The sequence below is a fragment of the Phyllostomus hastatus genome, unplaced genomic scaffold (genome assembly GCF_019186645.2).
Source record: "Phyllostomus hastatus isolate PE091 unplaced genomic scaffold, TTU_PhHast_1.1 phas_scaffold_78, whole genome shotgun sequence".
In the NCBI taxonomy this organism is placed as follows: Eukaryota; Metazoa; Chordata; class Mammalia; order Chiroptera; family Phyllostomidae; genus Phyllostomus; species Phyllostomus hastatus.
In genome coordinates, this window is record NW_025334041.1 from 74,219,780 (window position 1) to 74,238,328 (window position 18,549).

The 18,549-nt window shown below is 38.9% G+C and overlaps 1 protein-coding gene across 1 annotated transcript; it reads left to right on the forward strand.

The window, feature by feature from the left end:
• The first annotated feature begins 1,718 nt into the window (after positions 1-1,718).
• Positions 1,719-2,962, forward strand: LOC123811293 (alpha-N-acetylgalactosaminide alpha-2,6-sialyltransferase 2-like). The gene has a single exon (XM_045827281.1). The coding sequence runs from the start codon at positions 1,719-1,721 to the stop codon at positions 2,763-2,765; it is 1,047 nt and encodes a 348-aa protein (XP_045683237.1). The 3' UTR covers positions 2,766-2,962.
• Positions 2,963-18,549: the final 15,587 nt, after the last annotated feature.

Below are 18,549 nucleotides of genomic sequence, written 5' to 3' on the forward strand. Positions count from 1 at the left end.
GTGGTCATTCATTCCCTGACACTACTGTCCTGTCATGTGTACATTGAGTAGGTTCCAGTGGTCAGAGAATCATCAGGCAAAAGAGCATCTGGTGTTGGTGGTAGACAGGCTGGGCTATCATGCATGGAAATGTTAAGTGCTTAAGAACTATGGATAGAACATTAACAGGACCTGTCAGAGTTGTGCGCCATGGGGACAATGGGAAGAGAAAGTTTCTGGGACACAGCAGTAGTGAACAATGTCAAAAATGACTGACAAATGAAATTAAGTAAAATAAAAACTGGGAATGAGTCATAAGCCAAGGAAAAAGTGCTAATAGACATGAAAAAAAGTAGAAATTATAAAAAGGAGATAGGAAATGAATCATAGATTAAGACACAGGAAGAGATGGAATGAGGCTGTGTGTGAATATTTATAACTAAAATTTAAAAAATGCATACAAAGATAAAAAATAAAATCATTAAAAAGAAAAAATACCCTTTTATGTTTTAATTCCTATATCAGTATATTCAGGAGACTCTCCTTGAGCCGCCAAGTCTGGATTAAGTGCCACGTCTTCTCTTTCCCACTCACCCTTGCTTATTTTTATGATGGAATTTACCACACAAACTCCCAATTCTTCATTTACTGCCTATGCAGGGATGGCAGGCACAGAGAGACATTAGAGCTCCATTTGGTTCATTTGAGCTATAAAACTCTGAATTACTTTGTGCCCAGCAATCTCAGGACACACGAATAGAAACTAAACCAGCATCCTGGGGGACATAAACCTGGTCACACAGTGTCCATTCCAAACAGGTTAGTCACATCCTTGATGTTTTCTCTTGACACACTGATGAGTTGTTGCAGTGCAGCCCACCATAAGAATACAGAGTGACTTCTTCTTAGCAATTACATTTTTCCTAAACAGGCTCTAGATGGAGATATTCATCTACTGTTCTTTTGTTTTCAAAAGTTGAGGTGAACAATATACTCAACAACAGAAAAAGTAAATTAAAATTATTCCTCATGTTTAACTTTCTCAAAGACTCATAGAAATGATTTAAAATATTACTTATGGCAGATAAGATATGAAAAATATTTTTGGATTGTTAATTCTGATAATTTATTAAAGTGGGAGACTGCTGCATGTTACCTCTTTCCATATATATATTTTCTAAATAAGATACAAATCAATTGCCTTTTTATATGGAATAGATTTAATCAGAAAAACAAAGGAGTTCCAACACTTCCATTTTTTAAAATCTGCACTTTGTAACAATGGAGAATAGCAAAGTCAATCCATAACAGAAAAAAGGCAAGATTTGCAAATGTTCTTGCATAGATTTTAACATTTAGGTAAGGCTCAAGGAATTATTATTATTATTTTATTATTATTACAGAATAATCGTGTGCATCACTTTCCCAGTTAATGGGCTATTCTGCACCCTGAGAAAGTAAGTTTGGAGAAGGAAAATTAAACGGATCCCAGAGAGAGACACGGGGCGACACAAGAACTAACCAACTCCTGACACAACCACAACAGGCAGGCATTAACACCTCTGAGGTTCTGTTTTCTCTGCTGTCAAAAGAGGAACATTTTCCCAGCTGTACTTTTGTAGCGTACTAAAGTAAGCAAAACCCGGATTGTGACGGAGGGCAGGAGCGCGGCGGGGCGGGGGGTTGGGGGCCGGGCCGGCTGGCAGGCGGCTGACTCCGCCCCTACGTGGCGCTGCAGGATGGGCCGCAGGCGCTACCCTTGGCTCGGGCTGCTGCTCGGGGCCGCCGGCACCGGGTACCTCCTCTGCTGGTTCTCGGGAGCTTGGGGAAGTCAGAGCTCCGAGCCTGAGCGGCCCGCGGCCTGCACACGCCCTCTGGCCGCGGCCCTGCAGCAGCACTCACGCTTCCAGCAGCTCTTCAATCTCTCCAGCCCGGTGCTGCTGTGGGGCGGCCTTCTCACCCCGGGGCTCTGGGCCGACGTGAGCCAGCTCCGAGGCCCCTACGGCTGGCGCAGCGTCTCTCTGCAAGCCATCGCCTCCACCCTGCGCCTTCTGAATGGCTCGGAGGGCGCGGAGCTGTGGGCTGCGTCCAAAAGGCCGCCCTGCGTTCGGTGTGCCGTGGTTGCCAACGGGGGCATCCTGAAGGGCTCCCGCCAGGGCCGCCACATCGACGCCCACGACTACGTCTTCAGAGTCAATGGTGCTGTGATCAGAGGCTTCGAGAAGGACGTGGGCACCAAGACCTCCTTCTACTGCTTCACGGTGAACACGATGAAGAACTCCCTCAGCAACTACTGGGACCAGGGCTTCCGCTCCGTGCCTAAAGGACGAGACGTGCGCTATATCTTCATCCCTGCGAGCATCCGGGACTACTTGATGCTGCGATCTGCCATTTTGGGTGTGCCTGTCCCGGAGGGTCCGGACAAAGGCGATGTGCCTCAGGCCTATTTTGGACCAGGTGCCGCCGCAGGTAAATTCAAGCTACTACATCCAAACTTCATCCACTACCTGATAGAGAGGTTTTTGAATTCGAGCCGTATTAACAGAGGCGCTAAAGACATATACATGCCTAGTACTGGGGCCCTCGTCCTGCTGACGGCTTTGCATACTTGTGACGAGGTTAGTGCCTATGGATTTATCACAGAAAATTACCGGGAATTTTCTAATCACTATTTTGACAAAAAAAAGAAGCCACTGAAGTTTTATGCAAACCATGATCTGCATCTTGAGGCCACTCTGTGGAAGGACTTGCATCAGGCTGGCATCATGCAGCTGTACCAGCGCTGACCCCGACCTCCATGAGCCCTTCACTTCTTGCAAAGCCTTGGCTCTCATCCTCTCAGGGGCCAAAACTTTTTCTTTTTTTTAAATCACCTCCACTCTACCTCCCCCCTCTTCCCAAAAGGGGATAGGAAAGGTAGGTTCACAACTCTTAGCAAAGTGATACAATGGATTTTGCGTCTGACTCTTCCAAGACAACTCCCCTCTGGATCTTACGTGGCCATTCCATCCTTAGCCAAGGAACAACAGACTGCTTTGCTTGATTCGTTCTAAAATGAACGATAACATTAAGAAGTTAAGATGTACCCAAGAAGATAAGATGTATCCTGCCTAGCAGGGGCAGTCATACCTCAGAGTTTAGCATCCTGAAGTAATGTAATCCTGTAATGTAATACATTATTGTTTACAATACATCCTGTAATTACAGGATGTAGCATCCTGTAATGTAATACATTACATTTGGTATTGTAATATTTTAGGAATGTCAGTCCACCCATTCCAGACCTATCACTTAACCAAGATCAAGCAGCAGTACAGACTAATGTGCACAGCCTAGCCCCAAATCTCCCATTGGCTATGTCAAGATTTCAAAGAACACTCCAAATGAAGCCTTCAGCAGTTTAAGGATAAGCCTTAAGGATATTTCTGTAAGATGTTAATTCTCTGAGAGTGTGATCAATTTGCTTCTGCCTCGTGGGGAGTGGAGCCTTGTCTGATAAAGTGGGAGCACCAAAAAAAAAAAAAAAAGAAAAGGCAATGTAATTTGAGGTTAAATAATGACACAAATGACAAGTAATCGTTTGTCTCTTTTTTTTCTTTTTGCGATGTAGATAAAGCATATAAAATGCAGGGTGAGGTGTGAAAATCACTCTTAGAAATCAAGAATCTGGTGAAGTAAACAGGGTTGACAGGGGAGGGAGTTTGGGGGACTGGGTGAAAAAGGCAAAGGGATTAAGAAGTACAGTTGATAGTTACATAATAGTCACAGAGATATACATTATAGTGTAGGGAATACAGTCAATAGTATTGTGATAACAATGTATGGGGCCAGGTGGATACTTGAAATGCCAGGGGGGACTATATAGAATACTATGCTGTACATCTAAAACTAATATAGAATAATATTGAATATAAACTAATTGAAAAAAATCCAAAAATTGAACACAAGAATCAGGTGAGGTTTTTGGGTGTTTAATGAAGGTGTCAGTAATACTGAAGACTGCCTGCCATGGAAGTAAATTCTGTTACAGGTTTCTTACCATCTTGTTACAAAACAAAACAAAACAAAAAACAAACCCAGTAAGGGGTGAGTAATAAACCTTAGGTCAAGTCATAATTTCAATGAATTTAAACTGAGGTAGCTGATAATCAGTTTAATAGTTTTAGACGGATTAGAATTGTATCTTCTGGGCTTTCATTGAGACTTGATTGTTTCCCAGACTGGTTTAAGGAAGTCTCATCCAACATATGATCACCATGCAGCCCCATTTAACCAAGACCTGTGATTTAATGTCTTGGTAACTAGAAGCTTAGGAGAGTCTATTCTACTACACCAGGTGTTTAGCTGACAAGAGACTTTCCAAGAGAGCATTTGCCTTGGAAAATTCACCAAGGATCAGCATCTGGCATTCAGTTCTGTGGTTTTGGAAGGCGGGGTTTATCAACACATAACACTAGGAATGAATGAACTCAACAACTAGAATCAAGAGACTAATGTCCATTAAACTGCAACTCTAACAAAAAAACCTGATAAATGAACAAAATATGATTGTGATAGTGTTGTAAAAAAAGTTATATACAAGGGAGGCATTACAATAACCTTTGACTATTGGCAGAGTAGAGTATACAGGACAGATCCAACCTAGCAATAGAAGCTTAATTCTTGGAAATGAGAAAGTTGTAGATCTAACCCCTTGATTTGTTTTCCTGATCTTGAAAAGCTAGCTGATTTTTCTGATTTATATGATTGGCAAAAGTGGAGTGTGAGTGAAGCAGCAAAGCCACAGAAGATGGCTCTGCTCAAAGAGATTTAAATTTCCTGAAACTCAAGTTGGTGAGGTTGTTTTCTATGTTTTTCAAGTTGGCATTTGAATTTATGAGATGGATAAACTTACTCATTTTTACATGAGGATGACTGGGGGTGGGTTAGGACTTTCTTCTGCCTCCCTTAGGGTGAAGCTAAGTCAAGACAAGGAGTAGCAGAGCTGAACTGCTTCTTTAGAGCAGATTGGGCAACTCCACATGATAAGACTAGGTGTGTTATTCAAATGCAGCTATAATGCTAGTTATAGCACTGCTGATCTCAGACTGGCAGACACACATGCACACCCACTCCTACATATCCATTATGTTACTGATCAGCATGCTCAATATCTGCTTTTCTTATCACTATGAATGGTAGACTGAATATTAATCTTACCAACTAGATATGGACAGACCTCATCACATATTCATGGCTTATTGACTCCATCTGTTGCCCAAAGACCTCTAGGGCACATTCTGAGTTTGCGTTCTTCATTCAGAATGACACCAATTTCTACCTTTACTTCATTGTGGTATTGTTTTATGTCATTATTGTGTATTCCAGTAAACACTTTTGGCTACGAATATGAATGTGGTCATACTGGAAGTGCTGCTGTGGCCAGAGACATGACATAAAGGCATATCTTGGAGATATTGTGGGTTCTGTTCCAGACCCCTGCAATAAAGTGAATATTGAAATAAAGCGAGTCACACAATTTTTTTTGTTTCCAAGTGCACATAAAAGGTATATTTATATTATACTTCAGTATATTAAGTGTGCAATAGCATCATATCTAAAAAATGTACATACTTTAATTAAAAAGTACCATATTGCTAAAGAACACTAACCATCATTGGATGCTGTTGAAAAGTGGCGCTAACAGACTTGCTCCATGCAGGGTTACCACAGACCTTTGACTTGTTAAAAACAAACAACTAAAAGCAATATCTGCAAGGCACAATATAGCAAAGCACAATAAAATGAGGTGTGCCTGTAATTCCAAGTGTATGCTACTCAGAATGTATTTCCATAGCGCTTATAGTGCAGATTCACTTAGCAAATGCATTTCTGGAACAGTTCTGTCTTGCTGTTGCATTATAGTAAAGTTGTGTGCAGAATATGAAGGTAAAGTATGTGGATTTGAAATCAGATAGACCTGGGTTTGAGTATGGCACCAAAAAGTACTAACTATGTGACCTTGAACAAATTGTATAATTCCCTTGAAGTGGAATTTGTGGAGCAGCATTCAGATCCTCCCTGTCAGGGATGCAGCTCCAATTTCACGAGTAGATGAGAATGTTGGTGGCTGGCAGCTTCAAGTCCGTTTCTGATAATTGCTCTCAGCTGAGTGCAGCTGCTTCATCTAAGGATACATTTCCTCTCTGGGGGCAGCCTGTCTGCAATGATTGTTTTTTTCTTTATTTTTTGTTATTGTTTATGCTATTACAATTGTCTCCACTTTTCCCCCATTTACCCACCTCTACCCATTCTCCCCTCATCCTTCTCTCAGGCCATCACCACACTGTTGATCTCACTTATATGTGGAACCTAATGAACAAAATACACTGATGAACAAAATAGAAACAGATGCATGGACACATGGAACAGACTAATAGTTGTCAGGAGGAATGTTAGGGGGGCTGGAAGAAAGAAGGTGAAAGGGTTAGCCAAAGAACTATATACTTGATCCGTGGACATGGACAACAGTGCAATGATTGTTGCAGAAGTTTCACCCTTACCTTGATTTGGGAATGTCTGAAAGACTATCCCAGTTCCAGATTCCTTTGGGATCATCTGAGGTCTTTGTTAAAACTAATTGCAAGTTCAGCATCTTTCTCCACCCGGTCCTCTGCAGATGGTGCTCCCCAATAAAATTATTGAATGCAAATATCTGTTTCAGAGTTTGTTTCCCCAGTACATACTTGCAACCCGTCTTTATGTGTCTATTTTCTCAATACTGACTACTTCACAGTTTTGAAGATAATTTAAATATAACTCATAGAAAGCATGTCACATACTTCCTGGCAGAGTTCGTAGATAAAGAATGACATGCTGTTATTGTCACTGTCACAAACTGCAGGGAGCCTAGCTTTCTTCCTGCCATCACCTGCCTTTCTTCCTTTCACCACTAAGCTTTTCAAACAGCTATTTTGTGTCTGCTATAGTATTTTACTTTTCCAGCACTATTCTTACCATCTGTAATCTGTTTTTTTTAACTTTTACTATCAACACCATGGTTTTTTCATGTAGAATAGGCCTTAAAATTAGGGCTCCAAATTATGTGTTTCTTGACATTTTGGGCAAAGCAGGAGTACTTCAAATGGCCTAATCACAAGTTCACTTCCTGACTCTGATCCCAGAAATAAGATTTCATAGCTAAACAACTCTCATTATCATGGGGACCAGGCACAGTCCCTACTTCAGTTCCCCTGCCAGCCTGGGGAATAATTCAGACAAGTGAACCGCATCCCCCAGTGGGAAGCAGGAGTTACCCTCAAAATGGAAAAGCCAGCATTCATGCTGCCTGTCACATACCAGATCCAATAAGTACAGAGAGGGATTGAATCTTTATGCATGCTTTATTCAGATGGCCAGCGATCTGAGAAGACTGTGGGTATGTACTCTAACAGACCGTCTTAAGTTCTATTTTCAACTGACCCTTTTTATAAGGAGAAGAAAAGTGTAGGTAAAGGAATTGGAATTCAGGGGGAAAGTGAATCAGATAAAAGTTGCAGCATTGTTTCATCTGTGTCCTGGGCAGTAGACATCTCACTCTGGAGCACAATGGCTCATATGTCATCTTGATTGCTTGAAACTTCCTGAGACACAGAGGTGGAGCTGCTTGTGGTCTCCTAGAGTCAGGGTGCATCATACCTTCAGTTCCTAAAACAATAGCTTTTTATATACATTGATTACTAAGCTTATTAGCTATTACCTGAAACTAATTTTTTTTCCAGCATTTGAGCCCCCCCATAAGACCCCACTTTTTTAATACTACAAAACCCGGTTGTTCACTCTGTTACCCATTGCAACTTCATGTGGTCCTACATGGTATATGATATACTCTCCTCCCACCATGTGAGTGTATGTGACAAACAAATTGCTCTTCTGACTTTCTCTTAATTCTAACCTGCATTTTCCCAGTGGCCTTCAGGCAAATGGCTTCTGCTGTAGGTAGCTAATATGAGGGGAATTCTGCTTGAGGCTTGAGTTTTTGGAAGAACAGTCCAAGCTAGGGAGTGCTCCTCCTGAGGAGATGGGGGAATGTATACAAAATAATAATTGCAGGAACCTCAAGACTGGACTCAGATCAGCAGGCGTCAATGGACTGAGAGCAAAGAGGGTTAGAGATTTTGTGCTCTTCTTTGAATTCCTGTTGGTTGCTAGGTGTCTGCACTTGGTTGTCACATACCTCTTCCTCTGCCTATTCTCCTTTTCCATGACATAAATGAAGCCTGAATTCTAGACTCTCTTAAGATGGATTTGAGGAAGCCCTAGGGTCCCCATCTTCTTGAGCTGGTGCTTTCTGAATCAATAAAACTTTTCTTACTCTAAATTCTGACATTTTGAATATTGGCCTTTGAAGTTTCAGGCACATGGACTCTGAATCGGTAACAACTATGCCCTCCCAGCTTTCAAATTCAACTTTTATCTAAGGCTTTCTTCTTTCTGTATTCCTCATTTATTTGCACATTTCACTTATTCCGTTAAGCAATTACTTTCAACTGTTGCTCTATTTTGGCTTCACTCTTGAGGGACAGTTTCATATTTTCAATTACCAAATGGGTAATTCAAATGGCTGTCTTGCCATAAACTCCAATTCTACATTTTTAAATGAATTTATATTTCCTTCAGTACAAGTTTTTTCCCCCTATGGCTGCTTTCTAACAGTCCATTTTCTCCACCTGCAGTTCCCAGCCTTCCTTGCATGTAGATTGGAGCTATGTGACTGTGAGCAGAAGTGGTAGGTGTAGCTTCCGAACCTGTCAATTAAGAACCAGTTATCCTCCATTTTTCTTTCCCCTACAGTGCCTTAGAAGCCGAATGTTCTTGATAGCATAGTTATAAAAAGAAAGAGAATGTCTGTTCCACACTGGAATTTACCAGACTGGGAAATAATCTTTTATGGATTTAAGCTACTGAAATTTCTATACTTATTTGTTAGGAATGGGAGTTCATAGCTGGGCACTGTGTCAACCTAAAGCAGTCGTGTCCTATCTGAAGAAGGCCGTCCATCTGTCGTTGCACATTATCTGCCGGCAGAGATGTGATTGTGATGCACCTAATCTGATTTTATTAGGTGAATCCACAAATCCAGATTTTCATGTGAAATTTCTCAATGTTTAAAAATTGGTTCAAATTTGTAATCATTATTTGGGCCACACAAAATGTCTGTGGGTTCATGGGCCAATTGTTTATAATTCATGAACTGAGTGATCTTTAAGTCTGTCTCAGCTTTGTTATGTTATGATTCTATAATTTGATGAAATACCACTATATCCACTGGGCAGATATTCATACATCAGTCCAGAGTAATATTACTGAAGAACTTATTTTATTATATTATAACCCTACTTTAAAAACAAAACTGAAAACAAATAAACAAAATCCCACACAATGGTTCCTTATTTTCCATCCTACATGCTTTAATTCCTTTTGCTATTCAGAGCTCTCTTCAATACAGAGCTGCCTGGCCTTAAAACCTTGTTCTGCCCACTCTAGGCAACCTTGTCTTCACATAGATGTGCTGTGTTCATTTATTTCTTTTTGCATATTTTTTTCTATTGTACTTCATGCGACCACTTAGGTTCCCACTGCTTAGTCAAAGCATATCAGTCCTTAGGGACCACTCAACTCATTCAAAGCCACCTTGTTTGATCACTAGTCATCACTGGACCACTTTTATTTTGAATCCTTGAGGCATATATAGCTCAGAAACATAATTTGCTTTTAAACACACTACATGTATTAGTAGTACTATTTGAAGTACATTAGCACTTTCTCTCAAACCAGAATGAGGGCTGGACCATATCTTGACTTATTCCACTTCTATATTTCACAAAGTTCTTAGCATTATTTTTCAATATTATGTGACACATTTTTCTGTTTCAGACTGCTGATGTCTAAGACTGAATCGCTCTAATACTTTTCCACTACAGACATAGTTGGTACCACTGATTAGCATGGATAGGTGAAGTCATAACTTGAAAGCAGCCCATACCTGATAGAAAGCACACAGAAGAAAAAAGGAAAAAGAAAGTAAGCAAGTATTTGGAGGCCAAAGGGACAGGACAGGGCTGGGGGCTGAGAGGTTCATGTGTCAAGGCGCCTTTTTAAAAAAATTACTTTAAACTTTTTATTTTGTTTCAGACAGCTGGCCAAGACACCTAATTCTAGCACATCTTCTTAATAATTGCTAACCAAATGAAGGACTATTTAGTTATATATAAAATGACAAAAGATAAAGGTCAAGTTTGTTTAACAGTGAATTTGAATCTCCAAATGAATTATCTTACAAAAAAGTCAAACTTGTTTTTCCAAGCATTTTTGTATTGGTAAAAGTGAAAAAAAATGTTCACACTGAAAAGAAAAATCTGTAGGCTTGTGTAGCAAGTTAAGACTATCATTTTTATACACAAAATAATTCCTTCAAATATTTCATATGAATCTGCATTTTCCAAAAAAAATAAGTCAAATATTTTTACTATGTTTGGCCAACTATATCACCGTTTATCAAATTGACATTAAACAGGACTGCAAATGCTGTCTTTCAAATGGTAAAAACACGTCGCTGAGGCTGGACATGTATTTGTGCATATTATATACATGGGAAATGGCTAACACTGCTGTACATAACTATTTCCATGTGTAGTTTCACCCTATAAAATTCTTCAGATTATTTTGAATTAAATTGCAAATAAACAGCGACAGAAGCTACTTTGATTATGGTAGACCTTTGCTCAGGCATTCTAAAAAATGCAAAAATTATAATGCTTTTGGGATTTAAAGACTATCGAACATAAGCTAAAAGTCAAAACTACTTACAAAATATCTGACTATGGAGAATATCCCCATGTGGACAGCACATGGTGAATTCATATTACAGAGTTCTGGATTCTCTAGGCCTGTTATTGTTGTTTTAGCTTAACTTTTACATGCTTAGAAGAGGGAGATTTAATCCAATAATATTACATTAACTTTTTTTGTTCTAATCACTAACTTTAAACATAAGTACAGTGAAAGAGTACAGACCTTTATACACTTGTACTTTTAAGGCCATTTTAATTTTTATTGTAATATGATATTTTAATTACCACATGACAACAAAAAATGGATGGCATTTTGGTTTTGTTCACAACATTCAAGTATTTTATTGCTAAACATTCCAATATATACCCAGTAAATATACTCTACTTTTAGAACCCTGAGAGAAGAATCCAACTCTTTTTATCAATTACAATGAAACTGAGATGAGAACAGATGAGCTAAAACCCAGTCACCAAAATATCTAAAACACTAATGCTTTTTATCTGAGGCAGAAAAATGAGCATCCAACATAAAGAGAACTCCATGATCAATCAATCAGGTATCCAATCAACAACCACTTCTCTGTTATTCAAGTAATAGTTTTTTAAAGTTTGAAGTTTCTGCCTTCATTATTATTGGTGGTTCCTAGAATCATAGTTTCAATGTCAAATGGGACAGCTCTATGAACCCTTTTGCCCAGCAGTAAATGTGGGCAAGTGAATGGCACCATTTATATTGATGTGAACAGCTTGATCTTTCAGCAGATAGTCATATACATTCTGTGCTTCTGTGTACATTCCTCTGGTGTCTCTTCTTTCCAGTTGTCTCCCAGTTTCAACCCTGAATGTTAATGTCTTCCCATAGAAATAAATTGGAGTGCTACAGTTGGAGAGACAGCAAGCCATCACTGCTCTGGGACTAGGCATTTTCATGCTGTTCATGGCACTGCTCTCACAGACTCTGACCGCCTGCTCTCTGATTTCTGCACATCTGGGACTCTAGGCCTGCCTGTTCCTTTCTGTCTTAGCAAACTCATCATAGCTTACTGCCTTCCTGGACTGCAGAATCTGCCAGGCTTTTTCTGCTCTGGAGTGTTTCTCTTCCTGGCTCATTCTGAACAAAACCTCTGTATAACATACTACCCTATCCTTTGTTCTTTAATGATCACAGGCTGGAGAGACATTTTAGCTAAATGAACTTGCTAATTTTTATTGAATGTTCACACTGTACCAGGCACTATTCTAAATGTTTTACTCATACCAACTCATTTAATTCTTGTGGTGATTATATGAGGTCCCTATTAACATCCCCATGAAGTAACTTGCCCAAAATGACCCAGATGTTAGGGGACAGAGCCAAGATTCATATCCAGAGAGTTTGCTCCCAAAGGCTAAACTCTTAACCATCACACCATAAGGCCTCAGTAAATAAACACCCAGGTGGTAAAATGAGAAAGCCATAGCAGCAGGTTGAATCATCTAATATTTATTGTTATTTCTATCATGTGCCAGGCCCTTATGCATGTGATGACAGATTTTCAGTTATATCAGATAACAATTTTACATTCTCTGAGTTCAAAATCTAGCGAAAAATAAGGGAGTGTGTAATCACCACTAAATAAAAAATGTAGTCTGGTTGCTAGGAGAGACAGAAGAAAGTATGAGCAGACGCAGGACAGAGAGTCAGGGACTATACTTCATGGTCGAGTCAGAGTTTGATGGGATCTGAGCATAGTATTTGGGAATTAGAAAGGAAGAAAGAGGAGAGAAAGTCCAGGAAAGGGAATAACAGAGGGACAGTCCCAAGGATGCACTGTGTACAAGGAAAGTATATGACTTTGGATAAGAATTGGAATGAGAGCAGAAAATAGAGTTGAGAGGTTAAAGCCAGACATTAGAAAGCCTTATATGCCAGATGAGAGTTTGTATACAGATTGAAAGGTGACAAACATCAATGGTTTTGAGGGTGCCTGAGGAAGACTGACCGGGCAGCAGAGGATGATGTAAATTGGAGCTGGGAGCAACCAAACAAGAGGTTAATGTAGTCTCTTAGAAAGGTTATCAGACAGTGCACCCAAAAGGGTAAATTTGAGAGCCATTTTAAAAGCAGAAACAAAGCCCTAGTGAGTTGAGTATTAGAGGTGAGGAAGAGTGAGTTGTGGAACCTGCTGAGAGTTAGAGTATTCTAGCTTTCACCCGTGGGTATCTTTTTTTCTTTAAAAAAATTTAAAGATTTTATTTATTTTAGAGAGAAGGGAAGGGAGGGAGAAAGAGAGGGTGAGAAACATCCATGTGTAAGAGAAACATCCATGTGCAATATCCATCAGTTGCTTCTCGCATGCCCCCAACCAGGAACCTGGCCTGCAACCCAGGCACTTGAACTGACTGGGAATCGAACCTGTGACCTTTCAATTCACAGGCCAACACTCAATCAACTTAGTCAAATCAGCCAGGGCTAAGTATCTTTATTTCTTAACCTAGTTTCTTAGCATACTTCATCCAATAGGCATGAAACACAAAGCCTCCACAGTCACTATTCTGCCTTCTGTAACCCTCAAGAGAGGGAAAATAAAGTTGTACTTGATTTTTAGATGGTGACTAATCAAATCTTGCTTGGTCCATAGGAAATTAATACTGACAAGTGACTATACCACTTGTGGAATCTTGGTTAGGCTCCATTTAGAAATTGCATTGATTCTTTATTATTTTTATTGTTGTTCTATTACATTGGTCCCAATTTTCTCCCATTCCCTTCCCCCGCCCCACTCATTCCCACTCCCACAGTCAATCCCTACCCTGTTGTCCATGTCCATGGGTCATTTATACTTGCTCTTTAACTAGACCCTTCCACTTCTTTCTTCCCTTACCCCCTCACCCATACCTTATGATTACTGTCAGTTTGTTCTTGTTGCCAGGCCTCTGGTACTATTTTGCTCATTTGTTTGTTTTGTTCATTAGGTTCCTGTTATAGATAATATATATCATATGGTATTTGTCTTTTGCTGCCCAGCTTATTTAGCAAATTTAATGTAGTTCTATTTTTGTTTATTCTTTCCTTTATTTCCCTTGCTCTAGAGGATGTACTGGCAAAAATATTGCTGCATGGGACATCTGAAATTTTACTGCCTATGTTTTTTTTTAGGACTTTTATGGTGTTGTTTAAGTCTTTTATCCATTTTGAGTTTATTCTGGTGTATGGTGTAAGTTGGTGGTCTAGTTTACTTTTTTTGCATGTACCATTCCAGATCTCCCAGCACTATTTGTTGACAAGGCTATTTTTACTCCATTTTATGCTTCTTCCCCCTTTGTCAAATATTAATAGACCATGGTGACATGGGTTCATTTCTGGGCTCTCTATTCTGCTCCATTGATCTATGAGTCTGTCTTATGCCAAGAACAGACTATTTTGATTACAGTGGCCTTGTAGTATAGTTTGATATCAGGTATTGTGATCCTTCTTCCTTTGTTCTTCTTTCTCAAGATTGCTAAGGCAATTTGAGATTGTTTTTTTGTTCCATATAAAAATTTGAAATATTTGTTCTAAATCTGTGAAATATGTCATTGGCATTTTAATAAGGATTGTGTTGAATCTATAGAATGTTTTGTGTATGGACATTTTAATGATGTTGATTGCTCCAATCCATGAACATGGTACATGTTTCCATTTGTTTGTGTCTTCCTTAATTTCTTTTTTCAGTGTTCTACAGTTTTCCAACTACAGGTCTTTTACCTCCTTGGTTAAGTTTATTCCTAGAAACTTTATTATTCTCATTGCTATAGTAAATGGGATTTTTTCCCCTAGTTTCTGTTTCTGATATTTCATTGTTAGTGCACAGAAATGCCTTCAATTTCTGATTATTGAGTTTGTATTCCTCTGTTTTCCCAAATTCACTTATTAGGATGAGTAGTTTTTTGGTGGAGCTTATTGGGTATTCTATGTACATATCATGTCATCTGCAAATAATGACTGTTTTACTTCCTCCTTTGCAATTTGGATGATTTTTATTTATTATTCTTTCTGATTGCTGTGGCTAGAATTTCCAATATTATGTTGAATAAAAGTGATGAAAGTAGACATCCTTGTTTTTTTCCTGATCTTAGAGGGAAAGCTTTTTTTTTGTCTATTGAGTATGAGGTTGGCTATAGGTTTCTCATATATAGCATTTATTATGTAGATGTAGGCTCCCTCTATTCCCACTTTAAAAAGAACTTGGGACCAAAATTCACTAAGGACACAAAGTTTATCCTCTCAGCATGGGTGCAGCCTCTGCCCCCTTTACTTCACTGTGCTGGGCCCCAGACAGATGACTGGGTAAGATTCCTCAAAGGAGGGATAACCAAAGAAAGGCATGGTTGCAAAAGAGCCATCAAGGAAGGACTTAAAGGACTCTAGAAAAGGGTCAATGGACCTTCACCTCTTGGCTTTGTCATAGCTGGAGTCCTAATTTTATCTGTAAAAAGTCTCCTAATTTCTTGGCTGCCTCACTTCCTCCACCTGCCTTAAGCCTGATACAATGCCAGAGGTGGGAGTGGCCCTGTGCTGGAATGTACATTCTGGGGGCAATCAAGCCTAAGAAAGAATGCATAAAATCAAGTGAAACCTGCTTTGCTAAGAATGCCCTCATTTTAAATGATAAGGGCCCAAGCATAAAATGAGTTTGTTTCCCAAAGTTTAATAGCCTTTTGGCATCAGCCTGAATAAGCCCTCATAGATCTTTGAATACTAGCTATTGTTTGATCATTACTGCCTGACAATGATTGATGAGCTTTACATATATGCTCTGTATTTCTATGCAAATTAAACTCAATTAAAGCCCATTGAGGAACAGGTTCAAGGCCCTTCTCCTTTCAGAGATTAGCCATCTTTCCTACTGAAGCAGGTCACATCTTTGTAGACTTATTCTCATCCGAAGTGGATGGGAGGGCTGTGTCTCTACAATCATCCTTGCATCCCTTGGATAAATCCCACTTGATCATAGTTTATGACCTTTTTAATGTATTGCTGGATGTGGTTTGCCAATATTTTGCTGAGGATTTTAGCATCTATGTTCATCAGCAATATTGTCCTATAGTTTTCTTTCTTTGTTGTGTTTTTACCTGGTTTTGAAATTAGAATAATACTGGCCTCTTAAAAAGAGTTTGGGAGTCTTCTGTCTTCTTGAATTTTTTGGAATAGTTTGAGAAAGATAGGAGTTAGCTCTTCCCTAAATGTTTGGTAAAATTCACCTGTGAAGTCATCCATTCAGGGTGTTTGTGTGCCAGGAGTTTTTTTTTATTACGTCTTCAGTTTCATTAATTGTTATTGGTTGTTTTAGGCTTTCTGTTTCTTCTTGATTCAGTTTTGGAGATTATACGTTTCTGGAAATCTGTCCATTTCACCCACATTGTCAAATTTCTTGGCATATAGTTTTTCATAGTAATTTCTTATGATCCTTTATACTTCTGTGGTATCAGTTGTAATTTTTCCTCTTTCATTTATGGTTTTATTTCTTTGAGTTGTCTCTCTTTTTTTTTCTTGATGACTCTGTTTAAAGGCTTGTTGAATTTATTTATCTTTTGTAAGAACTTGTTCCTGGATTTATTGATCCTTTGAATCATTCTTTTAGTTTCTATGTCATTTAATTTTGCTCTGATCTTAATTATTTCCTTCCTTGTACTAGCTCTGGACTTTGTTTGTTGTTGTTCCTCTAGTTTTTATAGATGTAGGGTTAGGTTGTTTATTTGAAATATTTCTATCTTTATTAGGTAGGCCTGTATGGCTATGAACTTCTGTCTCAGGATTGCATTTCTTTTGTCCCACAAGTTTTGGACTTGTGTGTTCATTTTCATTTGTTTCCAAAAACTCTTTGATTTCTTCCTTGATCTCATTATTAACTCATTCATTATTTAAAAGCATGTTACCCCAGTGTCTCTGAATTTGAAAGTCTTTGAGTTGTTTCCTTGAGGTTCATTTCTAGTTTCAAGACATTGTTATCTGAGAAGATGCTTGATATGATTTAAATGTTCTTGTATTTGTTGAGGCTTGTTTTTTGACCAACCATGTGGTTTATCCTTAAAAATGTTCCATGTGCATTTGAAAAGAATTTTTCTTTTGCTTCTTTGGGGTGAAATATTCTGTGTAAATCCATTATTTAAATCTATTTGATCTGGAGTATTGTTCAATGCCACAAAGTCCTTGTTGATTCTTTGCCTGGAAGTTCTATCTATTGTTGACAATGGGGTGTTATAATCCCCTACGATGAGTGTGTTGCTGTCTATATCTTTCTTGAAGTCCTCCAAGATCTTCTATATTTTGGTGTTCCCATGTTGGGTGCATCTGTTTCTAGGGTTATGTCTTCCTAATGGATTGTTTCCTTAAGTATTACATAGTGTCCTCCTCTCTTTTTATAGCCTTTGTTTTGAAATCTATCTTGTCTGATATAAGTATTGCTATGCCAGCTTGTTTTTCAGGTCCATTTGCTTGAAATATTTTTTCTATCTTTTTACTTTCAATCTTTGTAGATCATTTGTTCTGAGATAGGTCTCTTATAGGCAACATATTTGTGGGTCATGTTTTTAACCCATTCAGCTGCCCTATGTCTTTTGATGGGAGCCTTTAATCTGTTTACATTTAAAGTTATTATAGATAGGTACATATTCATTGCCATTTTCCCCCTTTGTACCTGTGTTCCTCTCTCCCCCCTCCCCCCGCCTGTTACTTCACCTTCTTAAAGCAGTCCCTTTAGCATCTCTTGCAGTGCTGGTTTGGTATAGATGTGTTATATTAGCCTTTTTTGTCTTTTTTTTGGTCTTATTTACCCTTCTATTTTACTTGAGAGCCTTGCTGGATAGTGTAGTCTTTGTTGCAGGCCTTTGTTTTTCATTACTTGGAATATTCCTTGCCATTCCCTTCTGGCTTGTAGTATTTCCATTGAGAAGTAAGCTCCTAGCCTTAAGGGCTCTCTTGTATGTTACCTCCTGTTTCTCCCTTGCTGCCTTTAAGATTCTCTCTTTGTTTTTAAATTTTGCCATTTTTATTATGCTGTGTCTTGGAATGGGCCTCTTTGGGTTCCTCTTGATTGGAACTCTCTGTGCTTCCTGGACTTATGTGACTTTTTCTCTCATCATGTTAGGGAAGTTTTCTGTCTTTACTTTTTCAAACAAGTTTTCTGTGCTTGCTCCTCTTCTTGTCCTTCTTGATATGGATATTATTACATGTCATGTTGTCCTGTAGCTCCCTTAAACCCTCTTCATTTTTTAAAAATTTTTGTTTGTTTTGTTTTGTTGCTGTGTCTGGGAACTTTTTTCTACATTGTCCTCTAGGTCACTGATTCAACTCTCTGATTCATCTTGTCACTTTAATTCCTTCTACTCTGTTTTTCAATTCAAATATTGTAGTCTTCATTTTTTCCTGGCTGTTATTGATAGTTTCTATGTCCTTTTTCATGCCAATGTAGTTTGAAATAAGTTCCTTGTAGCATCCCTTAGTTCTTTGTAGTTCTCACTGAGCTCATTGAGCTTCCTTATAACCATTATTTTGAACTCAATGTCTGATAGTCTGCTTGCCTCCATTTCACTTAGCACTCTTTCTGGGGATGCCTCCTTTCTTTTCAGTCAGTTTTTTTTGTCTTCCAATTTTAGGGGAGGCTTTTCTTGTTTGTTTTTGCTGCTTAGATTGATCTGGTTTGACTCCCTGTCTTCATGGTGTGAACTTCTATGTTAGGATACCTGAAGGATTCAGTGGTGCAGTGTCCTTGATCTC

Bases quoted from the DNA above. Each gene is read 5' to 3' on its own strand.
- LOC123811293 (XM_045827281.1), top strand. From the start codon at position 1,719: ATGGGCCGCAGGCGCTACCCTTGGCTCGGGCTGCTGCTCGGGGCCGCC.